The following is a 24422-nucleotide window of genomic DNA, read 5'->3' as shown; positions in this document are numbered from 1 at the left end:
ATGAATCTCCCCTGTTACCCTGGATTCCTGGGTGAGGGTATAGCAATTTATGGTGAGTGTTTAGGGAGAAGACTTATCACAGAATCATAGAATATCCCAAGGTGGAAGGGACTGACAAGGACCGTCAAGTCCAACCCCTGGTTCCATGCAGAACCACTCAAAATCCAAACCCTATTTCTAAGAGTGTGGCCCCAAACACTCCTTGAACTCTGGCAGCTTGGGGCAGTGACTGCTGCCCTAGGAAGCCTGTTCCATGCCCACCACCCTCTGGTGCAGAGCCTTTTCCAGTTTTGGTTCCCAGCACAGATGTGGGGAAAAGCAACACAGAGAATGCAGTTAATTAATTATTGTCTAATGAGTAGCTCAGATCAACCTTTAAATTGATACTTGTTTTCCTGTGTTAGCATTTCACTGTAAAGGAATGTTCTTACAGTGGTGGCAGGAGCAGTAGAAAAAAAGTTAAAAACCAGTTAGCATAGCAAAAAAGAAAAAAAAAAAAAAAAAAAAAAGGAAGAAGAGAGAGTGGATGCTGCTTAATATCCTGAAAAGTCCTGGTACATTTCATAGAATATGCTGCATGACAGGGTGAGTGAAATGGTGTTTGTTTGTTTGTCAGCCCAGTTGGGTCTTCTGTACAAAGAAACAAACAAGTTACATTGCAGGAAAGCAGGATGCTCAGTGCTTGAAAATGTTTCTGATACTTGTTGTGGTTGTTTTTTCCCAAATCTTGTTCAAAAACAGTCACTACATCTCTTCCTAGAGTGAGTTTACTTTTTCTTGCTTTGTTGGGATTACACACTTGAAAAAATTCTGTGAGTACATGTATGGAAAATAGTGGCACATTGAGTGCACCTTCTGTTTGCAGAAAGTGGCTACAGATTAGAGAACTGGGAAAAAAGAAGTCCTCTCTGACTCCTCTGTGCCCACTCACATGCACACAGTGAAAAAGATTCTCCTCCTCTTTTGAACCACAAAACCACCCATTTAATAGGGGGAGTGACAGCCAAACCAAAGGTTCTACACAGAGCCGATAGTTGGTTCTTTCTGAACCGATCTCAAGCTATTCCATTCATGCCGTGGGTGTAGTGATATGATGACATTGCTGGTATATTTCCATTGGACAGCATGCTCAGCAGCTTTGCCAGCTGTAGCAATTTTTAGAATTGGAGCTTGTCTATGAATTTCCCACTTGTGTGCTATCACAGGGTTTGCATTCTTGAGAGTGAGAGGACTTGCGGTTGAATTGTAAAGCTGCTTGCAGACCTGGTCTCTCACCCACAGTGACAGGCTAAGCTTCTAAAAACAACTGGGGACAACCTTTCCATTTGATGTGGAGTTTGGGTAGAGTTATTTATGTGTTGCTGTGAACCACTGTGGTACCAAGGAGGGAGAGGTTTTCCAGTTAATTGAGCTGGTTGTTGAATCTGCTCTGGATGAATTACAGCATGCCCATCCAGCACATTTTGCAAAGTTGGCCCTGATTCTACTGTTTTTCCATGGGCATAACTTGCATCCGGTTTACTGTGAGTCTTCCCTAAAATATGTGAAGGACCAATTCATTTACTTGCAACCTTGGCTTTTATCAGCTCCCAAGTAGAGAAATAGGGCTTGAAAGCTGTGCTGTCATTTGAGGAAATGTGCCTTTCTGATACAAGTCTGTATCAGACTCAGACATTAGTGGAGAGCAAAACTGTACTCTTTTTTGTCATTCTGAAGCTGGTTGCTTTTGCTGCGTTCACAGAACGGGAAAAGCTCTGTGTATTTAAGGACTGTATTGTCTATTTTTCCTGAATAGAAGAGTTAAGGAAATGGGCATGCTCCTAACTGTCACAGAGCCAGAGACCTAAGAGCAGTCCCATTCCTAGTGAGGACTGCAGTACTTAGCTGAAGATTTGCAGTGTAAGATGTTCCAAGAGGGCCTGTTCACTATTGTTTATTGCTTAGAGCCTGTTGATGTGTTGGCTTGGATTTTGGAAGAATTAAATAGCCTACAGCTGTTACTTTTTTCCTGTCAAAAATCTATGATAATGTTTTGCTTTACTGTTCTAAGAGGAAGAAATGGTTTTTAAGTCATTTCAGATATGGGCTACTAAATACATCCTCTTAAAAGCCAATTCAAAATAGTTCATTATAACTCTGCACATTGACCTATGTCCTCAAGGGATTCTTCCAGTATGTCACGATATTCATAGGGTAGGGTATTCAAACATCTGTATTTTAAACAGAGAAGTTGTATGAAATGTAAGAGGAATTGCCTGGCTGTTCCAGTGGTTGTGTACAAGGGCACTAAAGCCACAAGCTGAACATTGCACAGCATCCCCACAACCCATGTCTGTGGCACTCTGCAACATATGCCTCATGCTGTAAAAAGAAGGGAGGAAATTCTGGATGGGGAAGAGAAGTATTTGGTCTAAGTTGTCCTTAAGGATGATTTTTATGCTGGAAATAAGAACCACATAGTAAAGTACAGAACCATGTGGTGAATTATATTTTTTAGTAGGTATCCGGTGACTTCCCCTACTCTTATGCTTTAGAATATCTAAATCTGTTTTCTTCCTAGTTCCTGATTTATTTTATCCAAAGAAGTGTTGACTAAACAGGTGAAGATGTTGTGCGGGGGGATGTTTCTGAAGTGGAATTGGAGTGGATGTTTATATCTTACTGTTTCATTGTAGAATCTCTTCTTGGGGGCCTTGGAGACCTGAGTTCCCTGTACAGCAGTGTAGAACAGCAACTGAATGAAACCCTGAGGCGACGCAGGCACGCAGGAGATGACGACTACAACATTGAGGTGCTGCTAGGTGTGGACGACTCTGTCGTCCGGTTCCATGGCAAAGAACATGTTCAAAACTACCTCCTCACCCTCATGAACATAGTGAGTATCTTCCATAGCATTGCACTGTTTTGCTTTAAAAATGTTAAAGGCTTCTGTAAACTCTTGCAGGAGTACGTAGGAGATCATGCACGATACAAGTACAACAATGATAATTTTGTTTGCTTTCGGATTTGCTTCTTTATTTTCAAGGTGCTCCTTCAACTGATCTTTTTCATAATGGCATTCTAGGGCACATTCTTGGGTAATTCTAAGAATTTACTGCCCTTGACCCTCAGTGAAAATACTGTCCTTCATACATCTCACAGAGCTGCATGTGCTCATGACTGTATTCTTGCACTTGGGACTGTTGAAATTAAAGCTTGCTGGATGCTGTGAGTCTGGGAAAGCAGAGGCTTTCTCACAGAACACTGCAGGACATGACCTTCCACCAAGTGTCCTTTGGATGTGTAACGTGCTGTGTCACGTTCTCCTTCTATGATAAAATGTGATTATGCAGAACTGAAGAGGGCAAGATGGGAGTACTGACAGTCCTGTTGATGCTTTGGGCACATGAGGTTTATTGAAAAACAAAGGAGGACCATTGTTTCCACAATCTGCATTGTAAAAATAGAAACACACCAGTATTCCCCAATCTCAAATTAAAAAAACAGAAAAATGCCCAGATAGTTGAAAAATGTTGTCCCTTATGTTCAAGGATGAAGTTGTTATTCCTTATAAATGGCTTTTGGTTGATAGATGCTCTGTGGATTATGTGAGGTCACATAGGCTGAAGTTCCCCATGTTGTTAAGTGCTCTTGGAAGTTATTAATGATATTGAGTGACCTGGTAGTCTCTTGGCTTCTACAGGCTTAGTTAACTACTGTGATAGTTGTGTTACAAACACAACAGTGGGACCTAGCAAGCAGTGCTGATCATTGCAAGACAGCAGAGTACAGTCATGGGAGAGTCCTTTGTTGTTTGTCTCTCAGTCAGTCTTTTTCTCTGCTACTTGGCTAAATGAGAAGCTGTGAATATTCCCTGTCGCAACACAAGCTATGGATAGCAGCAGATAGCAAGACGTTTATTCTGTAAATGAAATTCTATGGGAGCAAGCCAAGCAGGTTTGCTAGGAGTGTTCAGCAATTCTGGGGAATTTTATTTCTATTCCCTTTGCACAAGCAGAGGAAAGTGGGAGAACTGGGGCAGTGACAGCATGCATTTGTACTCCATTTCTTCAGGAGGAGCCTTGGGGACTGGAGCCTTGGTATCCTATGAGATTGCCTTTTGTGGGGGGGGAGTGCTGAGAGAGACTATTAATGCAGGAATATTATGCAAACTTTTTATTAAGAAAAATCTACTACTAAGTCTTTGTGTAATACCTAAATAATAAAAGATGTTAAATTGATAAAATTGGAATACGTCAGCTTACACAAATGACTATACTAACAGTGCAGTTGCTTCTGCCAATACTGTCAGTTCAAAAAGTGGCAGTGTAAACTTACAAAACTATTTTGGAGATTTGGAAGTTCTTTTACCTTTAACTTTCCTGTTGACTCAAAGTCAACAAAGCTATAGCAAAAGTGTATTTCTCAAACAAGTTGCCATTGGTTTCAAGGGAGTTTTGCCTGAAATGCCTGAATGAGGACCTTGGGACAGGAGTCTGTTTCTACTTTCCTTATATAGTGAGAGATTCTAGTTGAAAAACAGTGGGAAGAAGTATGTAAACTTGATACATTCTTAATAGTTTCTAACTTCTTCTGTCTTTAACATTAAAGAATAAACATGCAGAATGAAGAAGTGCCCTAAATCATAGAATCATAGAATGGTCTGGGTTGGATGGGACCTTTAAGATCATCTAGTTTGAGCCCCCCCGCTATAGGAAGGAACACCTCCCTCTAGATCAGGTTACTTAAAGACCCATCCAGCCAGGCCTTGAATGCTCCCAGGGAGAGGGCATTCACAACCTTACTGGGCAATCTGTTCCAGTGTCTCACCACCCTCAAAGTAAAGAATTTCTTCCTAATATCTAGTCTAAATATATCCTTTCCAGTTTAAAACCATTTCCTCTTGTCCTGTCACTACCTGCCTTTATAAAAAGTCCCTGCCCAGCTTTTCTGTAGGTTTCCTTCAGGTACTGAAAGGCCATTATAAGGTCTCCTTGGATCCTTCTCTTCTCCAGTCTGAAGAGCCCCAGCTCTCGTAGCCTATCCTCATAGGGGAGATGTTCCAACTCTCCAATAATCTTCCTGGCCCTCCTCTGGACCTGCTCCAACAGCTCCATGTCCTTCTTGTGTTGGGAGCTCCAGAACTGAAGACAGTACTCCAGGTGGTGTCTCGTGAGAGCAGAGTAGAGGAGCAGAATCACCTCCCTTGACCTGCTGGTCACACTTCTCTTGATGCAACCCAGGTTACAGTTGGCCTTCTGGGCTGTAGAAAATAAAAACGAGGTGATATTATGATACTGCTTTTCTCCCATGTCTTCTCCCTTTGGTCCAAGCCTTGATCCTTTTGACTTGTATTGTAACATGTCCTGCCCAAAGCACTTCAAGAGCTCCCATTTAGTGCACACAGTGCAATGATTGCATCACACTGCTACTCAAACATGGAGAGGTGAGGCTGAAAATGTGACCTCTTGTGTCTCAGACTAAAAGTGAGTTGCAGTATCTAGAGAATGTCTCTTGCTTTCCTTTGTAAGCTCCTCAGTTACCTAAGTAAACTGTCTCTTCATAATGAACTCTGTTGCCAACAATACAAATTCTGCATATATGACCAGATGTACTGCTTAGGTACAGAGATGATCTATCAAATAATGGGATGGAAGCATAGAGCTAGGATTGGAGTGTACCTACAGTTATGACCTCTTTGCCTTAAGATGCCATTTACCTTTTAGGTGCTTAGAGCCAGGCCCATTAAAACAAAAATTCTCAGCACCATTCACCTGTCACAATCCTGTCTCAGTTTTCCAAGTGTACGAACACTCTGAGCACGTTTGAAGACCTGTCTACCTGTTGAGCTTCCAAAATGATGACCAGCAATTTAAAAATGTAATCCATAGAATTTGGCTGGAAGAAATCTTGATATGAATTTAAACCAACTGATATCTTTTCCAGCATCGCTCTGTGTAAAATTATAACAACTCTGTATAGAATTATACTCCGCTATAAATCTAGAATAAGAAACTCCAGACATAACACACACATTGTAACAGAAAAACAGAATTCAGTCTGCTAAGTTTACAACCTGGAGCATTGTTCAGTCTTGTCGCCTTTCCTACTGTTTCTGTAATTGGGAGCTTAAATGTTTTAGTACTATTTCAGTATGCCTGGGGAGCTGCTCTCTAACAATAAGTGAATGGATGCTGTAGAATCTTGGTTTGATGAAAAGGATCTGTTGAGTAATGCCTGTGCGTTTGGTTTTGGAGCCCAAAGCATTTAATCATAACTTCCTCCATTCCTCTGACACACACACAGAAGGCTTTTGACTGGTGTGTTAGAAAGCTGAGTTCGAAGATGTTTGAGTAGAAACAAGCCATTGAACCCAGACTGCTTTGTGGATCAGGGCTGAGACAGGAATGAATCACAGCAGGACTTTGATGGCTGCAAATGCATGTCTAGTAACTGTGTATCTTTGTTGTTACTCAAAGTTTCTTTTTTAGACTTGAGGAAATTAGAAAGCACATGAGCAAGTAGCTGCTTATTCCTAGATCATCAGCTATTGAGTCTGCAGCTGTTGGCAGCCTAATGCACTGCTGACATCAGCAGATATTGGAAGAGAGCAGTAAGGTCTCCCCTCAGCCTCCTTTTCCCCAGACTAAACAGCCCCAGTTGGGCCTGGCTGAACTTGACTGATGCAGAAATGAACCTGACTTTTGGGTTCTGATTTAGGTTTGGATCTAGTGGTGTGAAGATTCAAGATCTGAACTTAGCATATCTCAACTTGGATCTTTTACTCTTCCTAAAAATGGGAGGAGAAAGGCAATTTGTGATGTTCCTAACATTCCTGGGGATTTTTGCAAGGCTGATGCTAATTTGCTAAGCCTAGCTTGCTTCCCCAGGTAGGGAAATTGTGGGTCATTTTGCCACGTGTAATGCAGTTAGTTCCAGATTAGCTTCAAAATAACTAATATACATAGACATCAAAGGCAATTCTATTTCACTCAAGTGCAAAAAAGCAGTATAAATCACACACAACCCTGTGCCACAACTAGTTATCCTGGGCACAGTGCCATGGTGACACAACTGCACAGCTCTCAGTGCCAAAGCTGGCTTGCTGACTTGCTGAGAGCCAGGGATTGCATGTTCTTCTGATGTCACTGGGAGCTCTGGAGCTAGAGGTTGAGCTTCAGCTAAAGAAATGCCTGAAATATTTCCCCTTATTCAGTATTTACATGTTCTCTTGGCTTTAGGAACAGGGATGCATCAGAGATGCATATTAAATATCTGTTAAGGGGCAGAGCTGGAAATCAGAAGCCCAGATGGGCTCATCTACTCCCAGATAATAAAATGTAGTGTTGTCCCTAGCTTGTAGGTGACACTATAGCCTTATCTCACAGCACTTACGCCAGAGTCACATACAGCTTCTTTCCAGGACTGATGACTAAAACAACCTACTGGAGAGAATGTAATTGCCTAGGTAACTCTGTGGCCTGCCCTGTGCTAGTCAGTTTCCTTGAGGTGACACAGTTGACATTTTCCTGATCTTCCTGTTACCAGAATCACAGAAGGGATCTACCAAGCCCTGCTGTAGCATTAGCACTACTTCTGATCCCCAGTGGAGCAACCCTTGGTCACCCTGTAGAAGTATGGTGGGAAACCACGTAGAGCAAAAACTGGCAGATGGAAATGGGGTGCTGTAGGACTGAGAAAATCCCAGCCTCCCCTTCCTTTCCTGCCTCTCTCCCTCCCTCTTTTCATTCTCCCATCCTGGTCATGCTCCAGAGCCAGGCAGCCCTTCAGTAACCAAGTGGGTCTCTCGGGAGCTAGGCCTTGTCTTTGTCACATGGCGGTGTGTCACACTGCCATTGAGGTCACTTTTCAGGGAAGAGAAGAATTAATTTTCACTATTTGTTTAATGTGTTATGGGAATGTGGCACTGACAGTATATTGCAGGCTTCACAGCTTGCTCTACTTTTGTGTTATGTTGTCTCTCATAACATGGTTTTCCTCTCCTCCACGCTACCTGAGAGAAATCTCAAATGAAAAAAAAGAGATCTTTAAAGCACTGCATTCAGTTTAGAGGAAGTTTGATTTTCAGCTAACAAAAGAGGAGTGAAGCATTCATGATCATTTTCACCAAGAGGTAGCAAATACACTTTTTAAAGCAGTCACTTAAAAAAAGCTTGATGTTTTCAGCACTGTTTCCTTAGATTTGAGATACAGGGTCTCCTGTGTTAGGCATGTGACATTTGTTACTTGCTTGGCAGTTACTTAAATTGAAGTTTCCCTGGATTAAAGTAACTGAGATCAGAAAGATAGGCACATAGGATAGCAGGTTATACTGGGGGATTCTAAGCAAGTTTGGGCTTGTCAGTATTTATCTCTTTCTATTTTTTTCTTCTTGAGAATAAACCCAAATTAGCTAGTGGAGTGGTACTTCTGTGCATCATTCATTCTCACATTGCAGACAGAATTCCACTTCTGGCAATCGCTGCCCACTGAGCACTGCAGTTTTGTGGATGTCACCTCTCTAAATAATAATTCTGCATTTTTGTCCATTCATTTGGCACAGAAGAAAATGTCCATGTTAAATTTTATTTCTTGTGCAAAAAGCATTTCAAGGAGGTGACTATCAAAGCTGCCCCGTGCTGAAGTTTGCAGAAGCTTTATGATTCACCTCAGTAGGAAAAGACAGTGCCAGAAATGTCTAAACCTTTATACCTGCAGCTCTTTATCTCCATCAAAACTTTCTCTCTCTTAGGCTTTTTTATAACATGGATAGGACCACCATGAATTTTAGTGTCTCTCATTCACTCCAACTAGAAGTGCATAGCAGGGCCTAAGCACATTGAGATATCTGACTTTGTCTGTTTCTAACCTGATCATGTGCTTGAATGTTACCAGCATGGATAAAGGAGGAAAGGTAGATTGAGGCTCATTCTTCTGTGAGAGGTTCCACATGGAAATGAGAGCTAATGCTGGTGACTGCGTACAGCATGCACAAATTAGCAGGTAATCTGCAACATTCTTCCATGTGGATCTGCTGGACTTTTCTTGCTAGCAGTATTTCAGAAATGTCAATTCCAGATTTTCCCTGAGCAGTAACTTACGACTGTGCTAAACTGCACAGATCATTGGTGTTACTGAAAAATGTGAAGTAAGAGCTAAGGTAGTTTGGGCAAACATGGAAGCAAGAGAATATTTGAATCCAGAAGGTATGAGATGAAAAACAATGCCTGAGAGTAAAAAAATAACCTTGATACAAGACTTGCAAGGAATTGTTTTCTTTTTATCATACACCTCACTGAACATCAGCACAAATGTGATTTTTGAGCAGTCTTCTCTTTCTGTTGCCAGGTAAGGAATCTTGAAATAAGCAGTCATTGGGTGTTGTATTTAGAAGTTGTCATCTCCTCTGTGCCTTAATTCTGATTGTTGGCCCACTGGTGTTGTGGAAGAATTAATGAATGTGAGGTGTTACAAGACATGTCTTTGTTCTTTGCATGAATTAATGCAGGGCATTGCTGGCAGGAAATGAAGTCCAGAAAACAAGCTGTGTTGCATTGTTTTTCCTTTCTGAAATAAATCTTCGCTGAAGAAGATTTCAGAATATTGGCTTTTTAGTCCTAAAAATGTTTAGCATTGCAAACAGCAGAACTGAAACATGGTAGACTTTTGTGTTTTCTTAAACGTCAATGGCTCCATCTACTGGGAGTACGTTCCCATACAGAACTGGTGCAAGGTGAAAGACCTCATCCATCAGGAGCTATAGGTCAATTACAGTGAAGATTGCTACTTTTTTTAGATGTAATGGTATTTTATAACAGCTAGGCTTTCCTGTCAAGATTTTAACAACTTAGTAATTGTTACAAGACTTAAAAAACATGCAGTGGAAACAGGAAATGAGAAAAAAAGCATAATGCAAAATAAAAGTGGGTTCAGATGACAGACACAGAAGCATACAAAGCTTTTAAAAATTATCTTGAGGACATGTGTATAATGTTGCCAGAAAAGCCCAAACTGAGCACTGTTCCTACCAGTTCTTTTCCCTCTGCTGAGTGGTGTTCTGGGAGGCACAACTGTATTGCAGAGCTACCTTGTGGCTGTTTGCAGCAGTCTCACTGCTGACAACTGGGCTACGGGTTGTGTGTTCAGTTGGGAGAGACAGCTTGTATTTTCCCACTTGAAACTTTGAATTGTCATTTCCCAGCCTGGTTTTCTGTGGCATGCTCAAATTTCATTCTCTGACATTTCAAGATCACAGTGAGCACTGAGGGATGTTCTTTATCAGCAAATAGCCTATTCTGTAGATAGTGACAAAGATTGTAATTTAGCTTGTTGTCTGTCAAGGTTATGGGTTGGGAGAGCTATTTCTATATTTTTTTCCTATGTATTAGTTTGTCAGTTTTAATCTAATTTTGCCCTTCGCCTTTGGTAAAGACTAATGGCATATGAAGTTGTCACCAAAAGAGCTCATCTCACTCCTTGCTTTTTAATCTAGTGGTTTGTACCTGTGGATAGTCAGTAGATCAGTAAGTGACTATTCAATTTCCAGTGATGTGAACAGTACAGCAGATAATGTTATTAATCATTAGATTCTGAATTACTCAACTTTCCTGCTAATCAGGAAAATTGCACTTCCCCCTGCACAAGTCAGACACAGAAAAGTAAGTAGTTTAATCAAGGCAGAAAGTCCTTGAGGCTGTATTGCCCCCCAAACCCTAGGGCAGTCATATGAAGCGTTTGGTGTAGGCAGAGAGGAACTTACTGTGACTGAGCAGAGGAAAATGTCAGCAGATTTCTTTGAATTAGCCGGTAGCCCCTGCCTGCACACCATGAAGGGAGGGAGGGTGGGCAACCATAAAAAGAATTGCACAGTACCTTCACAAAATCACCTGTACCTCTTCAGCTTTCTATCTGTCTCACATTTGAAAGGCCAGCTACTAAGAGCACAGACTGCAAGAGGTGCTCAAGGGAATCATCCAACCTAACCTGGCAATGTGTGGTTGACTGTGCGCCAATAGGCTGCAATTTCTGTGGCAAGTGAGAATCCAGCTGACTTTCTTTTAGGGAGCAGAGTATAGCTTGAGGGTGTCTTTGATTTCACCACTGCAGTTTACAGGTACATTGGTTTAGGAATGTGGGTTCACCCTTGGCATTCATACTATGTAGACAGGTGAGTATCCATGGAAGCCCTGAAATCCAGCACTCCTTACTGTAGCTGTAGGGTTTAGTGCCAGGTACATTTATGTCATCTGTTTGAATAATTATCCATTCAGTAAACAGATATTTCCCGCTTTGTATGTGGAGTCTCCCAGTTGTCACCACTGTCCCAGGCGGAGCACTGATTTACTTCTTGTGTATATTACTACTGAATTCAGCCTAATCACTTTTTCCTTTTAAATACTACACCAGAATCCGTATGGCCAGCTGGACATCTGTGATATGTTTCCCAAGTTCAGCTCAGACAAATCAAGCTTCCTGGGGTGTGATTTATATATGCATTTTGTACCAGTATCTTGGAATGTAATTTGTTTTGCCAATATAACCACAGCATAGATGCAATTACAGCAGTCTGAAAGCACTACAGTCTACACTGACAGTTTTCAGCACTTATTTTGATTTGTGGCCTTCTAGCAAGGTTACAGGTTTCCAAAATTTCCTGTGTCTATGTCATGAGAGCATACATGAGCTTGCTCCTCATGGGAGTCCTACAATGCATCCTTCCAAAGCAGTCCACAGAAAAAGGTGTTGTAGAGAAGTGTTGAGGAAGACTTGAAACTTTCGGTTGGTTCCAGGATCCTTTATGTCTTTTTGAAGGTCACTTCTGGGAAGCTTGTTGTTTCTTGGCGCAAGGGAAAGTTGGGAACGTTCTTCTGAGATGAACTTTGGTGGAAGCAATACTATTGCATTGCTAAGGAGAAAATATGAATAATTGAACTTTGGAATAATTGCTTCATGAGGCGAGCAGTCTAAGCTATGTGCTCATTTCTTGTAAAACTATCGTGCTGACAGTCTGTTCTCGGTTAGTCCTAAAAGGGATTGCATTTTTTAAAACCATGGACTGAAATCATTGTGCCAGGTCCCACAAGCTGGACATCTCAGAAAGACCTTTTTCCCTCAGGGGAAGGGGAAAGCTTTGTTTAGCCTAGGAAAAAAAAAAAAAAATCTCTAAATATTGCTCAAATATACCAACCTTGCTCCGAACAGTGGTATTTACTTTTCACCGATTACCCATAATATAATATTTATTTTGTTTTGATGGGAATAAGTAACTTCATTGACGAGCTGCAGATGTTTTAGTTCCCTAATTTATACTCTGGTGAAAGGATATTTCTCACCTTACCGGGCACAAAGAAGGTCCTCAAGAAGAACAATTTCTGACCTATCATCTACACGATTTTTTTTAAAGCTTAAATTCCACTAATACTCTATTTAGAATTATGTGGTTACTTTTGTACTAATTTGACTGTAAACACCAGAGCAACAGTATTAGTTGCTTCTAAAATAAGTTATTCAAGACTAGGACAACGGTGAAAAATTTCAGCTGTTCAGTGAACAGTGGAACTGCCACATTACCTCTGGATGTCTGTCGTATGGCTGTGCTCTCTAATGGGATATAAGCTGCTCTCATGATGGGAGTGTTGAAAAGCTTCCGTGTGTGCGCATACTCTGAGCTTCCCTTCCTGTGTGTAGTGGAGGATATTCAGTCTTTGCTTGCATGGGAGCAGTAGTAACACTATTACTTCCAGTAAACTGCTTACTTTCTTCAAAGCTTCTAGCTACTTGATTTCTTTGAGATCTTTGTAGTTTTGCAAGTGTTGCTGGAAAGCATTCAACAGGCCCCAAATGTATTGGGACACTAGCACTGACAGAAGGGGCAAGTATCTGATCTTTATTTCATTTGGAAATCGAACTAAAAGCACTGAAATAAAAATTCTGTCTTTAAATGATGTGCACGGACCTCATTGGAGACCTCTGCAAACCTAATTTCATGCAAAGCCAGGGACTCTTTTGTGAGGGCTCTTTGTGAGATTTTAGTTTTTCTCTTTCGTGTGTGTTTTCCACAGCCCTTGAGGATGAGAGTTCTGATGTCTCATGATGATGTCTTATGTATGGGTGTTTTCTCAGGTTAGCAGTTGTTTTTAGCGTGCATAGTAAGTTTTTCCAGATCCTGTAAATGTTATATGCTTTCATGCGGTTGGTGAACTTTTAAAATGGAATGTGTTGACTTGCAGAAATGGAGTGTATTTGGAGATATCACTGCTCTGAGAGGTATACTACAGAGTTTATGTCTCTGGCAATGCTGTTGACTTTAAAACTTTTAGATGAGAACATCCAAAGCATTTCTGGGATTTGGAAAGACTTTGCCCATTAATTTTAAGATTGATCTAGAATCAGGAGTATTATTCAGATCTTTAAAGCTAAACACATGCTTACATATGTGCAGAACTGGAGTCTCATTGATCGTGTCATTGTCTGAACATTCTGCCTTCCCAGCCTAGAGCTTCAAAATGCAGAAATGGCTTTAAGTCAAATCCTCAAGTATTTTCCGAGGACAAACCTATGCTGAACTTAATGGCATATTTCCTTGAGTGAAAGCTACTGGCAGAAGAATCTTTTACAAAATGAAAAATATGCACTCCCTCTCCCCACTAAAATATTCATCCCATGTGTTTAAAATGATTGAAGTGAGACAAATGGTTGACGAAGCAAATAGGGACAGAATCTGGAATTCATCCACAGTTAGAGTGGCCAGATGGCAGAGCAGAAGTGGCCATGTGGGCTGAATGGTGATGGTTTTATCTGTTGCTAATGCAAACTCTTATCTGCTTTTAAATCCCTCAGTGAATGTCACCATACTGCCGTGGCCTTGCTTTCAGGAATAACTTCATTTCCCTCATTATGTTTATCAAACAAGTGAAATTAAGCGTTCAGCCAAGTATTTGCTGGGTTTGTAGTCTTTCTTTCCCCGAACAATTTTTTTTTTGTTGGCTTTGATCCAAAGGCCATTAAATTTGAGAGAAGTCTTGAAATATGCTTCAGAAAGTTCTCAGTGAGGGAGTATGTGATGACAGGAAGTATAGTCTACATTTCTCACTGCATGGAAATGATTTGAGACTTGAATTCTCCTCTGAGAAAACTAGTGGTAGAAGCACTTGAAATAACAGATACATGGCCTTGGAAGTTCCCTTTGTATCATCCATGATTATTTCTTTTTAAGTTTTCCTTCTTATTTTCTCAGGTGAATGAAATTTATCACGATGAATCCTTGGGCGTTCACATAAATGTCGTGCTGGTCCGAATGATCATGCTGGGGTATGCAAAGGTAAGCAAGCCGCCGAACCAGTTCTTCGCATTCATCCTCTTTGTAATCATAGTCCATAGGAACTACATGAGCAGCTGTGGAGGCAGAAGTCTACCAAAGTGCAAGTTACAGGGAGCTGCCTTCTTTGTTCAACACATGCTAAGTGTGCTTGTGCCCTCATTCCTGCAGTGAGCCATCACTGTCCCTTTTTGTGAAGAGTGGTTTGGGACTGGCTGCAGAGTCACTTTGCATCTAATTTATCACTAAGAAGCTGAAAGACTGCAGCAGTCAAATATTTCTGTCATATTAGATGGATTCATTCCAGTGGAAAGCTCCTTTTTCAGTGTAGTTTCTTAATGTGACCAACTACCTGTGCTTAAATGCAAGATTGCAGTGATTGGTGCAGTACCTGTGAGGACTCTTGCTTCAAGAGGCAGAAGTCATTAGTGCTGCCCCTATCCTGCTGATGCTGCTGAGGGATAGGCTGAGAGGAAGTGGGGGGCATGACAGCCCACTGCAGTCTCACTCCAGGGGCTTGGGCTTGCAGCCTGACTTTTTGCCCTCATGAGTCCTCAGGGAAGAAAATCACTTTAGTAGTGGCAATCATCTTGACTGATCAACACAACTTGCTGGTGCCCTGTCTCCACGCAGTCTTCTATGGTAACTATCTCCTTTTCTCATTGTGTTGTACACTCCTTTTACTGAGTCACAGCATACTCCTCCGCTTTCTGCCCCGGACTGTGTTTATGCCAACACGTTGATTTTGTTGGCAAAATACATTCAGAGAGTTTTGAGAACAAATACTTGTTACATTGTTCAGGATGAGAGTGTTGTAAGTCCTGTTTGAGGTTTGATAAAGATCACGTCCCTTCCATTTAACTCAGGCACTGAATTTGAGCAAATCAAAAGGCCGCTTTGATGTTTGCCTTGTAATTAAGTTTGGTCACTTCCTTTTGAAGTATTGAGCTTGTAGACATACTTTAGCAAAAGTCTCACAGAACCAGATGGCTAATCTGTGTTAATCAGTTCAGATTTACTGGTGCTATAGTGTTTTACACCAGTTGAGGCATTGTACTCTGTGTTTATGTTATTCACTTCCTTCACACAGGCTGTATGTTGTCACTCCACTCTCATTTAACTCAACTGAGTCACATTATCTTCTGGCATTTATCCTGCACACTACAGGCTTTACCTAGATATTATTCAGGCATGTTGCACAGAAGGGCCATTATTTGTCATCATTTTAATAGATGATGTAAATACTTACTACACTGTCTTTAAAATAAATCCTAAAGATGTGCTATTACTATGCACACTCACTGTTACATACAATTGCATTGATATAAGCAGTAGCACTCTGATTTGGCAGCTCTTGTACATTTCCTTGGCTCTGTCTGGGGATCTAAGAAGGCCAAGAGAGAATATCAGTCCTTTTTTATGGATCAGTCAACGTCCAGTGTACTCATTTTCTTTTCTCATATCAGAGAGGACTACTGTGACATAGAATGATAGGGAAATAGGGAAAGAGAAACAGGAACATGGCTAGTTCTCCCACAGAACAAAAACTTGACTGAATTTCTTACCTTCAGTAGGTCCTGGTTCTAATACTTTGCTTTTTCAGTCCATTAGCTTGATTGAAAGGGGGAATCCCTCGAGAAGCCTGGAGAATGTTTGCCGCTGGGCGTACCAGCAGCAGAAGTCAGACCCCAATCACTCTGAGCACCATGATCATGCCATCTTCTTGACTAGGCAAGATTTTGGGCCTGCTGGTATGCAAGGTAATGCAGCTGACCTTGGAGCAAAAGTATGGGGACTTTGGGGTTTTTGTGTGTGTGTGTGTCCAGTGCCTGATAGAAAAGGAGAAAAAAATGAAAAATGCATTGCTGTGTGACTCAGAGAGATTGAGAAATGTAGGCATTGATTCAGAAAATACTTTAAGTGTTCAATTTTAAAGATAGATTGAAACCTGATCCTATTCAGGAAAGCATATACACTCATAATAACTTTCAGTTTCCTATTTGGCTTTAGAAATGGCCCATATGGACAGCCCAAGCATGTACTTGTTACAGCACCATGGAGAGAAAGTACTCACTCTATTTCATCTTACATGTTCTTTTAAAAAGCAGGTAGTCCTTGCCATTTATATCTAACTGCAACAGATTAAATCTTACCTTATGGTATGTAAATAGCTGTTTCCTTTCTTCAGAGAAATATATTTTTGCATGTGCATGCAGGGCACACGAGGAATTCTCAGTGCACTTTGCGTTCAACTTTGCTTTAATTTTATTGCATCATTCACAATATATTTTTTCTTATAACTAGCTTTTCAGCTCGTTTGATATTTCCATTAGTCCTTATCACTGAAGGAACTAATGATAATGGAAAGTAAATTCACAAAGCATGATTTATGTCAGTGCAGAAAAATAGGAGTCTGGGTGAGACTCCTGAAGTGTTACTGCTCTGTGCAGCATTGCAAACTAGTCCCGTTTTTTATTTATTTGGTTCTCGTGTAATTGCATTCAGAATATGCACTCTATAATCATTTACCCAGACCAAACTAGCGCTCATCTCGTATGCTGTGGTCTGTGGTAGGACTGAGGGTTCCTCTTAGCAGAAGCATTGTGATTTTGTGCGCTTCTTATTTCTGCTTGCAGGTGGAAAAAAGGCTAGGAAACAGAGCAGTTTCTGAAACAAAGCTGTCCAACTAAATGTAGTGGTCTTCACTGCAATAAATCTAGTACTATACAGTCGGAAATGTCCTCTGTCTTCCATGTCTCAGTTTCCTCAAGCACACTACTTCCCCTCTGAATGTTCTCTCTATCTGTCGCTGGAAAGATAAAATCCCTTAGCTCCTCCTGCTACTTGAGCCACACGCACAGCTCCGGTGCGCTCTGCAAATGGTTCTTTGGCTTCATTCTCTCTGTCAGCCACCATAGCCTCTTCCAGTGCTGTGCCCAGTTTCTTTGCCTTTGACACAAATTCTGCAACTTCTCTTGGAAAAAAAAGGCCCCCATTCATTATCTAGTCATGGAAAAGCAGTGTAAGATGCATGGTTTAGCATGGTATCAGTAGTACATTCAGTTCTAATGTCCAGAGTTTACCAATTTTTGCTTAGTACAGAAATCTTCTTTATCAAGAAGGCTTTTCAGATTTTATGCTGGTGAGCTCTTACTGGTTCAGGCATGAATCTGCTTCTCCACATAGCTTTTTGAAAAATGTGCCATGTTCTAGCCATCCCGCTAGAAATTTCCTAGATGTCTGTGTTTAGTTCCTTCATCTTTCAGGGTGAGGCAAGAGTTCTGAGTCCTCACTCATGTCTGGACTGGCATTTCAGGATGAGATGTTAGGCAGTCTCCCCATCTTCAGAAAGATTTCGGCTTTTGCTGAGGCCAAGACTTGTAATATGTACCAAGCAGTGTTTAGATGATGGTATTAATATAAACGCGTGCAAACAAATGAACAAAAAACAGCTTATTTCTGTCTTCTAATTGAATGGGAATCTTCTGCAGCTTTTTAATGAGAGTGTAAGTGTCTGATGTAATCCAGATGTATGCAGAATCAAACCTAGTTTGTCAGAGCCATTCACACTGACAGAAATTGCAAAGACAGGAGAAATTGACAATCAAAGGAAGAGAATCCTTGGTTCTTTTTGGGTAGTAAATTTATTGGGATGTCAAGTGAAACAGGCTGTCCCCATCCCTGGAGGTGCTTAAGACCAGGTTGGATGGGACCCTGGGCAGCCTGATCTGGTGGGTAGCAACCATCTGGGTGTTGGAACTGAGTGGGCTTTAATTTCTCTTCCAACCCAAGCCATTCTATGATTCTATGAAATGTAATGGGTAAAGCAGTCAGACATGATTTCTCTCAATAGGATATGCTCCTGTTACTGGCATGTGTCACCCGGTCCGAAGCTGTACTCTCAACCATGAGGATGGGTTTTCATCAGCTTTTGTTGTTGCTCATGAAACTGGTCACGTGTAAGTCTAACATAAAATCAGATTAACAACAAAATATGGTGCTGCATCTCCTTTTTACTTAAAGTGATTTAATTTTAATGGCTATATGACAGCCATCCAAATTATTTTATCATCTTTTTGGAATGCATCAGTGGTTTTAGTAATGAATAAGCAAGTGAGGGAAGAAGACAAGGGAAGGAGAGAGCAGGAACTCATTTTCTGTAGGGCAACGGTGAGATAATTAAGAAAGAAACCTGGGAAGCCCAGGCTGTGGAGACAGTGGCTTACCAAGCATCCTTAAAATTCTTTCTTCTCATTGACTGAAAGTGCTGATTTGTTAATTTGATACTTCTTAAGGAGTGATAAAATGTTAGGCTGAGAATAATTGATTAAGGAAAGATCTTTGTCAACTGCTGGATGAATCAGTGTTGTCTTTAAGTAGCACAGGCTTCTTGTTCAGCTCAGTGGACTCTGTTGTTGTTGGGGTTTTTTTGGCCAGAGTAACGTAGGAGGAGTTTAGCCAAGTGTGAGATGTCCATGTCACTTGCACGATAAGCTACACCAGATGCACATTTTTGGAAATGTAATATGCTAACCTAGTCAGTTCTTTGGATGTACAACATTACAACCATGTTAGCTCTTTGGATAAGTAGGTGCTTTTGATAAATGAGTGTACTGTCATGAATAATTAAATGTCTGAATGAAATGCTCAGTGGTGAGCAGAACTGCCGTTTTCTGTTATCCAAAGTAGAAATCATCATCTAATTAGTTAGTTCCTAAAGAGTATTTAGAGAGTCCTTTTATTTTGACATCAAAGATCTGTTTGAAATGCAGGTGATATCTGTAGCATGCAGAGAACAATTTCATCTTGAATGACTACATTTGCATGAGAAACTGTTTTCTTTACAGCTGTTTTACTAGTTGAAAAGTAGAAACTGCTGAGGCTCTGATATCAATTCTTTGTTTCAGGCTGGGAATGGAGCACGATGGGCAAGGGAACAGATGTGGGGATGAGACAGCAATGGGGAGTGTTATGGCTCCCTTGGTGCAGGCTGCCTTTCATCGTTACCACTGGTCCAGATGCAGTGGCCAAGAACTCAAAAGATATATACAGTAAGAACTTGTTAGAACTTGTTATGGGATCCTCTTGTGTAGGCCACTCTCTTCGTCCAAACAGATATTCAGTATTCGGAGGCATTCCAGTAGTCTTCCCTGTCCCTCACTGCAACAGCAGTGAGGAACAAGTACCTCCATTTCTGGCTTTCTCCAGTAATATAGTTTTCTGATCACCTTTGTTGCCATGCATCTATATTAGAAGAGCAAAATCGGGAACAGTGCATCCTCACCTACAGTTGTACGCAACACTCATTGCATCTTCTGGGAGTGTCTCTCTGGAAGACCTTATTTCAGGAAGTTGATATTTTTTCCTAGATTTTTTTTATTTCCATACAAGTTGTACTCTGAAACTGGGAAGATGAAGCCCTAAGCTGAGAACTAGCAAAAGTTGTGGAAGAAAGAAAATACAACATCCATGTGACTGAATTAAGGAGAAAAGGGGACCAGAGAGTGTAGGAGTGATGTCTACCTGTATGTATGTACATAGTCTCCCATGTAAATGCTTCCTCATCCAGTTCTTACTCCTTCTTTATTGCAAATAACTAGTTTTGCAAGTCAGAACTGAGTGAAAACTTAAATTGACCCACTATGGCAGGGATTCCGGTGAGAAGTAATCCCATTAGTAACCTAAAGCATAAAATAGTAATTTTACATCAAGACCTTAGAGCTTAAAATGGAATTTATCCTTGTGAAGGAAGAGCAGCCCACCAAGAGTTTAACAGGAATGAGTAAAAAGCAGGCCTTATTCTTGCCCTTTGCATAACCTGTGTTTCATCCCTGTGTATGCTGTAGATTTCAGGTAAGAGGGCCTGTTCTCAGACTACTGTCCTATTTCGAAGCCCCATAAAGTCAGTGGAAAGTCTCTCTATGACTGCAGAAGGTGTTGTGTTAGTCCTTATACTAGGATTCATGTTATAGTTTGAAGCACATTGAAATGCTGCCCTTTGGAACTGAGAATTGAGAAATGTTTGTTTTCAGCCTCTGGTGACAGGAAAACAAAGTACGAATTCTACATGTACCATTAGATCAGGGAGGGGCGGGAGATGCTTCTCCTCAGTCTCCAGCAAATACAGGGATTTTGCTGTAGGATCTTCCCATCCAGTGCTCAGTCACATTGCACTGGACAGTATTCCTAGAGAAGGGACTGATCGTACTTCAGGGAACAACAGGTTTGAGAAAACAAATATTGTCAATATTGACATCTCAGAATAAAGACTTTGATCGTATTGATCAAAAAAAACAATTTCTACATTTTCTCATTATCTTTTTCTGTGCATCTTTCCACAGCTCTTACGACTGTCTTCTTGATGACCCTTTTGAACATGATTGGCCCAAGCTCCCTGAACTGCCAGGCATCAATTATTCCATGGATGAACAGTGCCGCTTTGATTTTGGTGTTGGCTATAAAATGTGCACAGCGGTATGTCCAAGGCAGTCATTGCAAAGACAAACATTCATTTCAGCTAGTTGGTGTTTGGCCTTATTTAATAGCTGCAACATATTCGTTTTCTCACAGTTAAAGAGCAGTTAATGGAGTAGTTTAAACAGATACATAAAGAAGGAGAGGGATATTTATGGGTGAAAGCCAGTCATCTGAGTCATTTGGTTTAATGGATTAACTGACTGGTTGGTTTGAGTCCTTACCCAAACAGTATCAATAATCTAACGCTATATTTAATCTCATAAATGTCCTGCATTTCAGTTCCGAACCTTTGACCCATGCAAGCAGTTGTGGTGTAGCCATCCAGATAACCCGTATTTCTGTAAGACTAAGAAAGGACCTCCACTCGATGGGACAGAATGTGCCCCTGGAAAAGTGAGTACCATATTTCCACCATGTATTAAAAATAAACACAATCAGTTGCATTAATTTGGGTTGAAAAGCACACGGGAAAATAGACAATTGCACAGCATCCCCCAGGTGGCACCAATGAAAGGAAAAAGAGGGAGCTGTGGTTTCCCACTTTGTCTTCTTTGAAATGTACAATGTTGGTTGGTATATAAGCTGAATTTTGGAGAGTGAAGCTGTTAAAATCATTGGTGAGGTGTAGGGCACTCTCATTTTCTTCTATGGTCTTTTTGTTATTTTTGTTTGTTTGTTTGTTTGTTTGTTTGTTTATATAGTATTCTCTCTTCTGCAGAGTGTCCTTAAAGTGACATTAAAAATCCTTGGTAGCAGATGACAGGATCACTGTAGGATGGGAGTACATAGATCCAAACTCTTGTTAGTACTTGTGGCCCAGACATCCTGTGGCTAAATGTTTGTGTAGGCTTAGGATTAGCTCTTTAATTTGGTCTTTTAACATCCCCATTAGAGAATGTCCTGCTGCTAATTCATTTTTGATTATAAAATTATACTCAAGCAAATGTTTATTTAACAAATTCCATGTATTTTCAGCTGCAGGAGAGCCACTTATAATGTCTGGAAATGCCCTAATCAGTAGCCAAAAAACTTGCTGACTAGTAACTAGCCCGCTGTTGCAGCTTGTTTGTGTGAATATAATGTTTGGCCACTACGAGGAAAAAAGGAAAAAAAAGCTACTAATCTTCAGCAAGGACCTTATCCTGTGATACAGTAGTCAGAACATAAAAATTCCTTTTAAAAATGGTAGGAATTAGGATTCATGTGAGACAGAGGATGACTTAAATGAAGTCAAAAGACATTAGAACATATTGATCTTCATGTTTCTGTCCACGGAAGGATATACGCTCAGATTTGGCACTGCTGCTTATCCATGGAACAGACAGCCATGAAAGACAGAGATTGGGCACTCCTGGGCCCAGAGTACAAAGACCCTCTTTGCTCCATGAGCTCACCTCTATGCCTTTTAAATTTACTGTGATTATATGTTTGGTTTGATTTTGTTTTTGCTCTCCTCTGCTTTCCATGCCCATTTTCTCTCAGTGGTGCTACAAAGGTCACTGCATGTGGAAGAATGCTAACCAGCTGAAGCAGGATGGCAACTGGGGACCCTGGACAAAATTTGGCTCCTGCTCACGAACCTGTGGAACTGGAGTTCGCTTCCGAACGCGCCAGTGCAACAATCCAATGTAGGTCTTCTGCTTGGGGATAGTTCCAGTCAACTGGTAACCATTGCAGGTGTCAGCTGAAATGGCATTTATATTTTGAGATGGAATCTCCTAAAATTCATATTGTGTTCAATCCCCTTGAAACATCACCTTCTGCAGGGAGCCAGGATCATTTTTAGTGGGTCCAGTAATTTCCAGAGGAAAGCCTATGGAAAACCATCCTGTGAAAAATTTAACTGATGTGTAAGAATGTGATGAGAACATAGAGTGCAAGCTCAACAAGCTTTGGGATAAAATATTAGATGATCTCCAGTTGTAAATCAACTATTGGCAGCATAGATGTGTATATGTATTGTTTCTGCATGTCAGCGTATGCTTTTGGGATGTTTGAGCAAGCGTAGAGGTTACATTCCAAGTGTGTATCTGTGCAAGGTAACTGCTTTGTTTCCAGTTCTGTCATTTCACACTCCTTTTTTGTAAAATTGTCTCTTTAGAATTGAGTGTGAAATTCCACTTAAGATTGATGACAAAATCGTAGACCCAAAGCCTTGAGAGTTTTATAATCTCTCAGATGTTTTCTTTTCATAGGCCAATTAATGGAGGTGAAGACTGTGCTGGTGTCAATTTTGAGTTTCAACTCTGCAATACTGAAGAGTGTCCGAAGCACTTTGAGGACTTCAGAGCACAGCAGTGTCAGCAACGCAATTCCCACTTTGAGTATCAGAACAGCAAACACCACTGGCTGCCATATGAACACCCTGACTGTAAGTTCTGTTATTTGCATTTATTACAAGTCAGTGGTGGAACCTCACAGATTTTATGGGGGTCTTGTTCCATTTGCCATGTAGAGACTGCAGTGTGAGAACAAGTGTAGGTATGACTAAAAAGCAGGAGAACAGGATGGCCCAGGGGGAAGGAACAGCTGCATTGTGAGACAGTTGTAATTTCCTAACTAAACCCTAGCCCAGCTGGTTTCCTCTGACTTTCATCTTCTTCCTAGTGAGAACAGGATGTAGCAAGAGGCATAGAGGCTCTCAGCTCCTGATGGAATAGCTGGTCTGTGCTTTAGCAATTAATGCATTGCACTGTGAAGCTCTAGCTCTGCTGCTGGGACCAAGAGTGGAAAGCTGCTGCTCAGATCCTGAAGGACTCTTCTTGCCCTCTCTTCCATACAGATATTCATCTATATGAGTACAAAGTGTTAGTGCTCGATGAGGACTGCTGCTAGGAAATTGCACTGGAAGGTGTAATAATGTGTTTCTAATGGTGCTACTTGAGAAGTCCTTTTTAGTATTTTCCCACTCTTAGATAGGTTCTACTACCTGAGCCTGACTCTTCACTCCTAACTTTAATATAATCCAGTAATTATCTTGAGTAAAAAGGACAGCTTCAAGCATAAAGATTCATTGCTTGCTGAAAGGGGTTTCAGAGCTGCTTTGAGTTGCTGGTATTTTTTCCTCAGGCATCTCCTTTGAAACTCTTTATATGCATGGCTAGGGGGTCAGATTCAGGTAGTAATAAGGAAATATTTCTTCAGCTGGGATTTTCCAAAAAGGCTAAAGGAATTTGAAATTCAAATCCTCTAGTCTTTCATGTGATACGATTTCCTAAACTCAGCACTGTTGCAACAGAATCAAACTGAAGGCTACTTGAAGAATAGTGGGGAACCCAGTTCTAGGAGCCTCTTTGGAAGCAAGCTGATTTCTGTGAGAGTATCTGTGCTAGTGATAGGCCCATAATTCACACAACAGCAAATTAGTTGTTTTTTCCCCTCTAGGTGTCTGCTTAAGGTCCCTTCCACCTCTGTAATATTTTCTTTATGCCTTTAGTAAGATGTTTTTCTGAAGCTCATCTGAATTGCTTTTAGTTTACGCAGTTACGTCTGTTTTCCTGCTATGCAGCTAATAAGAGATGCCACCTGTACTGCCAATCCAAAGAAACAGGAGATGTTGCTTATATGAAACAATTGGCACATGATGGGACTCGCTGTTCATATAAAGATCCCTACAGCATTTGTGTTCGTGGAGAATGTGTGGTGAGTG

General features: G+C 40.9%; 1 protein-coding gene across 3 annotated transcripts in view; it reads left to right on the top strand.

Moving 5' to 3' along the window:
* Window positions 1-24422, top strand: part of ADAMTS3 (ADAM metallopeptidase with thrombospondin type 1 motif 3) — a 132065-nt gene that overhangs the window by 90876 nt on the left and 16767 nt on the right. For all 3 annotated transcript variants that reach the window (XM_015276403.4, XM_040699743.2, XM_040699744.2), the window contains exons 5-14: window positions 2676-2875; window positions 14216-14299; window positions 15900-16056; window positions 18150-18255; window positions 19204-19347; window positions 20638-20770; window positions 21053-21166; window positions 22256-22401; window positions 22969-23144; window positions 24282-24415. In XM_015276403.4, coding sequence (XP_015131889.1) covers window positions 2676-2875; window positions 14216-14299; window positions 15900-16056; window positions 18150-18255; window positions 19204-19347; window positions 20638-20770; window positions 21053-21166; window positions 22256-22401; window positions 22969-23144; window positions 24282-24415 — 1394 coding nt within the window. The remainder of the gene's footprint in view (window positions 1-2675; window positions 2876-14215; window positions 14300-15899; window positions 16057-18149; window positions 18256-19203; window positions 19348-20637; window positions 20771-21052; window positions 21167-22255; window positions 22402-22968; window positions 23145-24281; window positions 24416-24422) is intronic.

This window comes from Gallus gallus, chromosome 4 (genome assembly GCF_016699485.2).
Source record: "Gallus gallus isolate bGalGal1 chromosome 4, bGalGal1.mat.broiler.GRCg7b, whole genome shotgun sequence".
Taxonomy (NCBI): domain Eukaryota; kingdom Metazoa; phylum Chordata; class Aves; order Galliformes; family Phasianidae; genus Gallus; species Gallus gallus.
The sequence above is the reverse complement of the archived record's forward strand: the minus strand, read 5'-3'. Positions and strand labels throughout refer to the sequence as shown.